Below are 12307 nucleotides of genomic sequence, written 5' to 3'. Positions count from 1 at the left end.
TTGTATAAGTATTTCTATAATATATTATAACAACTATTACTTTTAAGGACCAAAATTTAAAGATGACAATAAAATCTCCCTATTAAAACTTAAAGTAAATTTTAAATGGTTGCAAAAAAAAAAAAAAAAAGGTCTTATTAAGTACCAAATTATTTTTGAAATTTCAAGCCTTTTCAACTTGCCATGAACTCGTTAATTGATTCTCTAAATAACTATGTTACTTGCATCAAATTTCCTAGTCTCGTGCCTAATTTAACTTCTTATTTTTTCCATTAATAACGGAAAATTAAGTTGAAGAATTGGCAAAAAATTTTGATTTGAGGAAATCTTTATCATGTGCTTCCCACACCTAACTAAAAAATCGAACAATATACTCAATGTAATGAATATATGCTTGCGATTTTGCTGGGGTTTTTCATTGCATAATCAGATCAATAGGAGGATGTCGTGAGAAGAATTCTGCTCATGATGATACATTTACAAAAGATTATGAGAAGGTAATAGCGTCTTTCCCACCAAATCTACCAATCACATAACTTATGCTTAAGATAATAATGCCATAAATAATATTAAATTCAACTTACGTTAAACTTTACATTTTATGAGTGATATTAAATTATGTAACTTCTCCATGCATAGGATAAATATTAAAAAATTAGTAACTCTCCATTAAAAGAGAGAAAAATTCTTATTCTTATATTTGTTTCGTCATTAATTCCAACAGTCTCCAAACACGCACATGTGGATAGGAGGCCATGTTTAAGCGACAACCTAATGGTCGGAAATGGAGGTTTACAGGGTTAGAAATTCAGGCAGTTTTCATCTCGGGGTGCCGGAGATTGACGTCGGCAGGGAACTTCCGGGGTACAAATTAACCGCGCTGATTTCAATTGTTCTCGAAAAGTATAAAAATAAAAAAGTACAAACTGGGAAATAGGTTTTAATAAATTATAACAGAACATCCGCAGAACATCCCCAGATCCTAAACCACTCCTTTTTCGCTTTAGAAGCACGAGGGGAGAGAGAGGGAGATAGAAAAGACAAACGTACATAAGAACTCCATTAACGCAGCTTTTCGAATTCGAAAAGGTCAACTCAACTCTAATCCCCCTCACCCCACTGAGAATATATATATATATATATATATATATATATATATATATATAAAAGCTCAAGAGCGTGCATGTTGAGATCGGAGAGAAAACACACGCAGAATGGTAAGTGTAAATTAATCAAACAAAACAAGTGAAGCTAGCAAGAAATCAGAACACCATCATTACTATATATGCACTACCATGCAGCTCGCGCAGTACATATATATATATATATATATATATATATATGAGAGAGAGAGAGAGAGAGAGAGAGAGAGAGACCTCTCAATAGTATTAGCCTAGCTTGAGAACCTAACTAAAATATAAAAACAGCTACCATGGATTGAGTTGCATTTTCATAGTGATCGATAAATTAGAAAAACCCCAAACATTAATAACTTCGATATCAGTTAGCCCAAATTCCATCTTTTCACTGCCTAACTATAACATTACCACCTAGCTCAAACGCCATTCAGCTTGGTCGCAAAGACGCTCAGCAGTTCCGGGTACTGAAAAATATCGTCCCACATGGAGTATTCCGGCGACATCTCTTGTTGCAGGCCCACCGGGAACCCGTTGAAGAACGGCGGCGCAGCAGCCGACGTCCCGCAACCACCGCCACAGGAACTAATCTGGTTCATAACAGTAGTATTATTCTGATAATCATCAATCACCTGCTTCATCTCTCGATCAACGACCGGTGGCGGTGCAAGTACCGACCCGACGGCGGATTCGAGTTTGCTTGGCTCCGGCTTGGGGAAGAATTTTGAAATTATTTCTTCCAAAAGACCCGAATCCGACGGTTCAGACGAGAAGAAACCCATGTCGTTAACCGCCGGCGGGTTGGCTGAAAAACCCGTGGAAGTATTATCAGAGAAGCCCTTGGCGGAAGAAGAAGAGCCATTGACGTACGTAATGTGATCGTAAGGCGGGGGCGGAGGAGAGTTGATAAGATCTCCACGGAGAAGCGTGTTCGTGGAGAAGTGGCCAACAGGCGGGTGAGATTGTTTTGGGAAAGTGAAGGGAGGGATGATGAGATGATCTGCAGCGGAGGGAGGGGGTGAAGACGTGGCGGCGGCAGCGGCGGCTGCTGCGGAGGGGTAGGCAAAGTTGGTTCGAGCCTTGATGCCGCGCATGGCGCGGGCTGCGCAGTCGTAAGCGCAAGCGGCCTCCTCGGCAGTGTCGAAGGTCCCCAGCCAGCGCCGCTCCTTAGACTGAGGGTCGCGAATCTCTGCAGCGTAGCGGCCCCACGGTCGCCGCCGGACGCCGCGGTATCTCATTGACCCGCCGCTTGCAGTAGCGGCGTGGTCTCTGGCGGACCGCCTGTTGACAAGGTGGCTGCACCTCTTGTTGTGCTGGTCGGAGCATATTTCCCTCGTGTCGGGTTCGGGCGCACGGGTCAGCCCGTTCAGACGTCTCATGGCTTCTTCCATCACTCTCTCTCTCTCTCTCGCCAAATTACGAACAGGGCGAAGGAACACCGTGGGGAATGGTCAGGATGGACACCTGGGGCTGGGTATTCTATGGCTAGCTGTATTTATAGTGGGAATTAACTCTCATACACTTAAAACACACTACACTTGCGCAACGCTCTGTGAGAGAGAGAGAGTGAGAGATGTGATTGATTTATTCATGCACAATTAATGGTATAAGAGCACAAAATTCAAAGAGAATTAAAAGAGATGGAGTTATATTTTATTCTTAAGATAGATATTATTACATTTATCACAACTAGAATCTTCTTTCTAGTTAATTTCAACGGGCCCAATTAAACCCTTTTATGTTCCTTCAACATTTTGTACCATGTCCGTACAATAGTAATGTTATATTTGATGCAATTGTGTACACAATAAATTTTTGAAAAAGTAGGTATAACTCGTCTTTAAATTTAATGTTAAGTATATAAAATTTTAATTTTTAAAAATTGATATACAACTAAAAAAATATAAATTAAAACTTTGATTACTTTGCGATCCTTGATTCCATTTAAATTTTTACTTCTAATGAATTATAAGGGTGTATCATGGGCCAGTAATTTTTACCCCTAAAATTGGTGTCGGATCATAAAGTGGTGCAATAGTGACTTTAAAGTTCTTGAGTCGTAAAAAAAATAAAAAAAAATTAAAAGTATATCAAAAAAACACACCTAAACCTACTACAATCTTGCATGCATATATGTAGACTCCACTGCTATAACGCGAAATGCATATGGTCGTTTGCTTGGTGCAAGTATAGACTCTGACTTGTTAAAGTTAATGTTCTTGTTGTTGGTTAATTATATATATATAGTTTTGAAAAATGGTGGAGGGCATGCCAGCCAGCTAACATCCACATTGGGGCAGCCATTGAATTGGAGTTGGGCTATTTCCAAGAGCATTGAAAGGGAAAAAAAATAGGAGAGAGAGAGAGAGAGATTGTCGTTTCTGGGGAGTAGGAAGTAAGAACTAATTGATTGATGTGAATATCAGATTTTAGTGATTTTAATTAATTAATTTTGAGTCATTTTAGATTTCGCTTGGCCTTCCTTTCTCTTCCAGATCTAATATTTTATACAAGTTATCGAGGCGAAAAAGAAAAATGTCATAGGATTGTGTTTTTTTTTTTTTAATTTAAAAATTTCCCTATAATTAATATTCATGGGAAGTTGAAGAGAGAGAGAAAGAGAGAGAGAGAGGTGAGCTGCAGCTTGGTGCTGCAGCCATGGCCATGGGTCTGTGTGATTATCATTCAGAATGATTACACTGGCGGCGCTCAGAAGTTGTTCCTCCCTGTTTGGTTTTTTCTTTTAATTGAAAATTTTTGTTCCGTATTGCTTTTCTGGGAATTAAACTTTTCCCCTACACATTCGCATTTCCGTGGGTTTGCTTGGTAATGGCAGTGCTTAGGGGGGGTGGCGGGGGGGTTTGAAAACCAAGGTGGTGGGGGTGAGTTCATAAGTTCACGTGGAGTTGTCTGGTTGTAGGAGTAGTAGGGGGAGGGGGTGGAGGGCGAGGGGTGGGTTTTAGGGTCTTTAAGGGATGAGGATTAGGTTCTGATGGCGGATGGAGACTTAAAGTGGGGTGTAGTACTCCCCAAGTCAGAATAACCAAAAAGAAGGAAGGCAACAAACATATATATATATATATATATATATATATATACATTTAAAATAAAAAATATACATATAAAATTAATACATCAAATCTAGCATAATTTCATTACGAGAATAAAAATTATCAAGAACATAATTAATTATATTATATATGCTGTATAAACATAACGTACTCAATAATTTTTAATTAAATATTAATATATAGTCTCAATAAGCAATAATGTGTTCAAAAATAAAAAAAATGTATTGACTGATTATAATTTCAGAAAGTTAAAGAAGTCAGGTATACTTAAATTTGATCATATTTATACTTTGCATTTTTAGACAACTATTGTGCTTTTATATTAGTATTTAATAAGAAAAATACAAGAATTATGCAATGGACTTCAAAAAAATTCAGTCTCTACTTTTTAACATTTTATTGGGCACAGGATGCTTCCAAATGTTCCTATTCTTATACTTATATTTTTATTTTGAAAGTAAAACCAATATAAATGACAAGATGTGAACTTACATGCATCAATCATTTTAGGTTTAATTGAAGAAAGTATATGAGCAATTGAAAATCAACTATTGATTTATTAGATGATATGATTTACAATAATTTGCGCAACAAAAAAAAAATTTATAGTTGAAAATTTTAGGATTTGCATCATGTGTGTTTTTAAAAATTGAGTACAATAAGAATAAAATAAAATAAAAATCTAAAAAGTCCAAGTGTTGATAAAGTCAAATAATAAATTCAACTATATTTTCTTCAATTTTATATTATTCCTATGTACATACCAAAAGGATAATTAATTATCCAATTCTGATGCTTGTCAATTATAGTGGTTAAAATGAATTTTGATATATATCAACAATCAATTTCGTTACGGTATGCATGGTGAGATGCAATGATAACTTGATATTAAGAAGAAATTATTAGGTACACAAGGTGTATACAATAGATTTGGTGTATACACTTCGTGTAGCTCATTTATCTTCGATATTATAAGGCATTTCCTATATATAGTCGATTAACTTTAATATTATATTTAAAAATTAATTTGAGAAAAAAAGTTTTAATACTATTACTTGAAACAGAACATCTTTTGCCGTACTTTTTAAATATTTTTTTCTTATTGAGATAAATATATTTCATAATTATTTTGTTTTTTAAAAAGGAAGAAATTGTGACTTAAAAAGAATCCCACCTTGCTCAATGTAAAACATTGTGATGGCAAAATTGCTTTGCGATACCTTTTTCGATGTTGAAAGTTATCCCCTCCAAATCACTATTAGAAATTAATTTTTATTGAACTTTTTTTCTTATGTTGGCTTCTATTAATTATAATTGTTTTGAGATATGCATGCTCAAGCGGTTGTAGATTGATTTATGTATGAATATAGTAGGATCAGTAGAAAAACTTAACCCAAACAATGTTCTTAATCCAAACAATGGTCTATGTTAGACTCTTAACTCAAGCATACTTCTGATTTTATAAAAAAAGTTACATCCTTATCTTCTAGTCTCTTTTGCATATATATATAACCTTTAAAAAGACTAGCCGTGAAATAGAAAAGAGTGTTAAATGCTACTATTTTTCAAATATATATTTTTAATGGAGAGCATATCACTCTTCTTCAACCATAACTCAATCGACCTTAAAGCTCATTCCACTAATTTCAAATAAGTTTTAAACTTCTACAATGTTTATTTTATATGATCAATAATATAGGACTATTTTTAATAATTTGGGGACTCCGACCACCATTGCGCCACTTTGGACATTATGAGGCGGTACCAAATCCGCGCACCCCTGGTAATTCATTAGGGTAAACTCTAAAAAGAGAATTGAACTTGTGACTGAGGTCACCAAAGTCAATTTCACTGAAGTAAAAAATATAGGACTATTAGTAAATGACTCATAGTTCAATTTCAATTATCTACCCATGATGATTAGGGCATAGATAACTTTTTTAGGCATCACTACCTCAATTGTGCCTTTCAATCAACAAATAGTTATGAAGAATATGTGAGATATTATTTATGGTCTTTCTCTCTAACATGGATTGAGCTTTTTGCATAATAAGAAATACCAAAATGCAATAATAAAGACATTTGTTAAGATGAACAAGTCAAATTTATTGAGACAACTTTCATTTCTTTGGTAAATCTTTGATATTATCAAGTCCACTTAAAATTTAGGTTTTTTTTTTCCAAAACTAAAGGAAAATGTTTGTTTTTTTTTTGCTTCTCTAGATACATGGACCCTTCGAAAGGTTGCTACTTATCCTATCAAATTTTTTGTCCCATGATGAATGTTTATAAATTAATGATTTTGTATTGATGATGACTAAAAACAAAGAAATTTTCTAAATGAAACACCAAACATATGTTCAATTGAGTATGTATTTTTTAAGTACAGAAATTGTCCTATAAATCTAGGATGTAGTCCTCTAACGTCTCATCAATATATCCATACTTTGTTACAATTACTTTTTTAAGATCAATTATTTGGAATGGCTCTAACATTTCTCAGCTTGAAGGACATAATTAAATTATGGTTCATCGATTTGATTGAAACCAATCATATAAATAAAAATGTATGCATAACCCAAAAATAAAATGTCTAGCCTAGAGTTCATTACCTTAAACCAATGGAACCAAGGTCTTCGCTAGGTTAGCCTTACCCACACACACACACACACACACACACATGCACAAATGTTACAAAGGCAGGCACACCTTTCGTACTATATATATATTAATTATTTTGAAGCATGCAATGCTTATAGGTGGATCAAGATTCATTCACATAGACATTCGAGAATAAATATTAAAAATACACTTCTAACACATTCCGACATGCATGCCAGAGAAAATAAGTAATTTTGATACTTGCAATTAATTTAAAACAATCATAAGTTGTATAATAAAAAATTAAGACATGAAAGAACCATTGCATTTAAAGCCAAGTTCATGTGTTATTGTAGCATATGCCATAGTACATGCCAAATAAAATAAAATGTTGTTATTATCATGAATTTTAAGTGGATGAAAAACAATTTGAAGAGTTTATGCATAATATAAGATTGATTGAATATTTATAACTTCTGTTTAGTTATTTTAAAGGTTCTAGCGAGGACACCTCTTTAAAAATAATCATATATAAAAATCAACAAATCATCATACCTTAAAGCAAAAATACTCTATCATGACTTCTTGGTGACAATTTTAATTCGAGTGGCAGCGAAGAGCTTCCATTAACAAAATAAAACAAATTATATTAATTGGTGTGAAAAGATGGAAGATCAGAGAATATCGTGAATATTAATTGGTGTGCGACAAAGAACAATAAATTAACATAAAAACCAAGATTTGATGTCAAAGGGCGCGCATGGGGATGATCTGAACAGCATATCCCATGGCTTTCGTTTCCACCCCCGCGTGTTGGCTCATAAATCCCCCATACCGGTTTCTTTCTTTATTTTATTAATTAGTCACTTCAGTTTGCAATTTGCATGGGAGAGAGAGAGAGAGAGAGAGCAGGATGAAGATGCAAATGGCGGTGGGTTTGAAAAAAGAAAGATGTAAAAAGGTAAGGAGGAGGAACCGTGACAGCGGAACAAGTAGAAAGGTAGATCTTAACGATAAGGAGAAGATCCTGTCAGACTAGAAATTAATTTGAATACCATCAATCAACGCATATGCATGTATATTATTTATATGGGGTGCGTAGAGGAGATAGGGTTAGCAGCTTTTCTTAGAGGCTCACAGCTGCCGGTCGATAATTAACCAGCTCAGCCCAGCACTGATGGACATATGGCCTGTGCATGTTCCATCATCCTCCGGAATGTAATTTTAATTAATTAGTTAATAATAACGTATTTTTTTAAAAAAAAAGAAGGATAAATTTAAACCAGATGTGAGTAAAATTCATCTTCTTCAATCATGGCAAGCATAGGAAAATTTGATCAAAGGGAGTTGGACATAGTCTAATATTTATGATATGCTTTCACATGGAGTAGTTTTTTTAAAGATTTTTTGTATTTTTCTTTCTAAATCTTCAACAGCCGGAATTGCTGATTTCAAACTTTGAAGAAAGCCTTTCAACCTTCTAAGAAACCTTTATATATATATAATGCATTCAAATATAATTATTAAAAATTAATTAATCAATCAAAGGGTGGGGGTGGGGGGAATGTCTGAAAATGCCTCTCCCGTCTTATCGATCTGTCAGAGGCAGGCTCAGCTTCCTCCTGGTTTCAATGCAGAGCTTTAGGGTACTCCAATCCTTCTCCCACCGGCACTTACTGTTCCTCCATTAAACCTCCTCACTGTTGCAGTCCTGCTCCCCACCTCCGCCTTTCTTCTTGTCTTATCTCCCTCGCTCTCGGCTTTTTTTAGGGTTTCACTTTCTAATCTAACGGTTACTCAGTCGTCGTTGGCCCATGTATAAGAGATATTATTCAGAACTCTAAGTATCCGTGTGTTTATTTTCTAAACTATATACTTATTAAAAAGTGATACGTTTGATCAAACATGCTAATTGTGACATGTTTTAAGAAAATGAAGCTACTTTTGACTTGTGTACCAAAATATGTGCCAAATTAAATTCATGTCTTAATAATTTTAGCCATCACAAATTAATTAAATAATGCATTCTTAATAATAAATTAATGCAGTAAAGAAATACTTACCAAAACGTATTGAGGCGAGGATGAGTCATTCTCCATAAAGTTCATTTTCAGGATCTTTTCAACCCTAACAAATTAAATGTTGGGTAACTTGGGCAAAAATAAATATAAAAACACACACAAAAGAATACCGAGAAGTGGTATCAGAGTTGACAGTTCATAACTTTGGGTGTGAGAGTGTGTGACCGAAGAAGGATCCGAATAGGGTCAAGACGTGAGAGGTAAAATTGGTTTGGAAGCCCACATGAAATACAATCTGAGACACATAAGGTGCGGCGGTAAGGCCCACTTGAGAGACTATTGGAGAATTAGTTTCATGAGAGAGAAGATGACTTCTGTTCAAAAGAGAGTAGTAATTTCACTTGTGAGTTTGTCTTACATTGAAAAAAGTAAGTAGATGATAGATGCTTATATACATGATTTGACTCAAGATCCATTGGCTTAAACTTTTGGATCAAGTTGATGATTACTCATGTGTATCAAACACACCTATAAACTTCTCCGATGTTAACATTAAATAATATGTGTGTGCTTCAAAAATAAAAGCAGTAAAAAATACTTATCAAATATACTAAGGAATGGAAGTATTATCATTCTCCTTAAATTTAAGTCGCCAAAACTTCAAATTGTAACTACTCAAAAGATAGGGAAAGAAATAAAAAATGAAATGCATGCAAAAGAATGAATTCTGCGTCGAAAAGAGCATCAAAACAAAGTATTTATAGGACTCAAAGCTAGAAAATAACAAGAAAAAAATAAATACAATGTTGGTTTTTCTTACAAAGTTAAAATACGTAAATCAACTCCATGATTTAATGATTATTTAATGCCCAGTTGTAAAAACATTTTGACCGAGTTTTAGGAAAAAATAAATGTTGAACAAACAGTCAATAACTCAATTGCGCATTAAATTTGAGAACATTTTTTCAAAATTATAGATCCAACACAATGTGCTCTTGCACAAGCGAATTGCAAAATATAGTTTCTAACGTTAAAAAAGTATTAAGTTCGTCATCAAATTTAAAGAAAAGGACAAAACTGAAATTTTATTTGAATCAATAAAAATTCAAGTATAGAGTAATTTGAAAAAAAAAATTAAGTGGTGTAAATGACTTTTAGTCTTTAAAATTTAATATAGTGTTTGGGAGTGTGGTTTTAGAGTTTGATTTAAAATTTGTGTAGGTTTAAAAGAAATTTAAGATAATTTTATATTATATAAACTGATAAAAATTCAAATCCAAAATCACAATTTTAAAATTCCAAACAAGGAACAAAGCTTTGACTGAGTTAAGCGTGCAAGAAAATAAATTTATGGGTTTTAGAGTGCGGACACCGACTTTTACAGTCCACTGCCAGTTATGCTCCACGTGTGTATCTCCAGCAGCCAAGCCTATTGGATTCAGCCATCTGGACTCATGCAGCTGCCCAACCAGCAGCGATTGACTTTTTATCAATATACAAAGCGGCCACGTGCTATTATTATTATTATTATTTGGTAAACGTATATTATTAGAGTTTTTTACGAAAATATTTAAAAATAAAAATAAAAAACACAAATATAGGAGAAATAGGTAAAAAAAAATACAGAAATTTACCCAAACTAACTTTTCAAAAGTCAGTTGAGACTTAAACAAAACAAAAGATAAAACTTGCGCAAAAATTTGAGCACAAAAAATGAAAAAAAAATATTAAGAATTCACCGGTGTAATACCTTCAAGGGTGAAAGTCATCCACCCATTGACACACTCTTCCGGTAATTTATCGCGTAATACCTTAAGGAAGAATTGAACCTATGATCTTAGGGTTGATGTTGACCCAATTAAGATAGACATTTGATTTTATTTGTTTTAAATGATTTTTGAAATTATGATTGTTTATATAAAAAAAAAATTCATATTAGTAGAATAAAAAGTGTCCCTTATGTTCATTGGCACTAATTCTTTTTTCTTTTGTTCCAGCTTTTAAAAATTTACCATTTTTATGATACTGAAAGAAAATTAAAAATAAATATATTATAACAAATAAATATATGATTATTCCAATTCATTCTATGAAACTTGTTGTGGTGTACACAGTAAAAGTTGAAAAATTAAAATAGTTTCGTTTAATAGTATAAAAGCTAATTTATAATTTTATTTATTATTTATTCATTAAAAATTCCTCCAGCTGCTATGATATTCAAAAGTTTATGAGTGCATTCATATCTTTGGGCACACCTAAAAATTTAATGTGTATAGGCCCAAATATTTAACAAATATTATGGGTGCACTATGCATGTTTTGACAACTGCCTATCTAAGAGTTTTTAAAAACAATCTCACTTTAATGTTCGATTTTGATTTCAACATATGTTGTCCTTTTAAAAGTAATTGTGTACAAGGTGGGAGATGGGAAATTAATTCGAAAGGCTAGAAAAATAAAAATCAATGGTCCTATACCTAGCTACTCTTTCTTAGACATATGTCAAAGCATGTAATAAGTTGAGGATTGCAAAATAAGGCTTAAAATTTTTCACCAACAAATTTACAAGTGACCTTATGACTTTTTGAAAATTGTTTTTAGATAATTATTGGGTAGAGGGATTGTAAGCAAATATAAAAGAGATTTTTTATATATATAAATAATAAAAGGATCACTCTATAATTATTATATATTTTTATACATACTGTTACAATGTCCCAAAAAAAGGTCTGGAATGAAGAGAAATAATAATATTAAAAGTTTGATGGAATCATCATGTTGTGACCCATGATACATGTACAAAAGAAGAAAATATGGTGAAAAATCAAAGTGCTGAGAAGTAACAGGAAACCGTCAATGAGTTGGGTATAACTATCGACGATTTGGCCACGTGTCAACCAAACATGGAGACACGTGTCCCTATTTTTTGTAGAAACCTGAATTCAAATAAATAAAAGAAATAAATAAGAAAAGAAGAAAGGAAATTTAAAAAGGACAAATCAGTAGGGTTCGTCGACGAATGCCATTATGTGCATTGTCAATGAAGTTCAGGCATCGTCGACGAAGAAATCCCGAATGACGAAAATTTCAGGCTTAGGTTTCGTCGACGAAGGCACCATTTCGTCAACGAATGTGACTGGTCAAAGACTTATAAATAGAATTCTAACTTTACTTCTTGATTAAGAAATCAAAAATCTTTCTCTCTCTCTCTCTCTCTCTAAAAATCGCACCACTCACTCTGTCTCTATGATATTTCACTGTTCATTGTCTGAATTGACGATCGAAAGTTACCATGAGAATCTAGGGGAAATTCTCTACAAGTCTAGTGGAATGAATTTTTGAACGAGGTCTTTCGAGGCATCACCCCCAAAGTTGAGGTAAAGGTAGAAATGGACTATCTGTCTAGCATACTACTAATTAAATGGGGTGTATGAGCATGGGAATGTTTAATGGTTTCTAATCTGGGATTTGAGTTTACT

The 12307-nt window shown here is 33.6% G+C and overlaps 1 protein-coding gene across 1 annotated transcript; it reads right to left on the bottom strand.

Annotated features, from left to right (window-relative positions):
* Window positions 1–1555: 1555 nt before the first annotated feature.
* Window positions 1556–2515, bottom strand: LOC131144025 (ethylene-responsive transcription factor ESR2-like). The gene has a single exon (XM_058092368.1). The coding sequence runs from the start codon at window positions 2513–2515 to the stop codon at window positions 1556–1558; it is 960 nt and encodes a 319-aa protein (XP_057948351.1).
* Between the last annotated feature and the right edge of the window lie 9792 nt (window positions 2516–12307).

Source organism: Malania oleifera, chromosome 12, assembly GCF_029873635.1.
Source record: "Malania oleifera isolate guangnan ecotype guangnan chromosome 12, ASM2987363v1, whole genome shotgun sequence".
Classification (NCBI taxonomy): domain Eukaryota; kingdom Viridiplantae; phylum Streptophyta; class Magnoliopsida; order Santalales; family Ximeniaceae; genus Malania; species Malania oleifera.
Note: the sequence above shows the minus strand (reverse complement) of the source record. Positions and strands in the feature narration are given on the sequence as shown.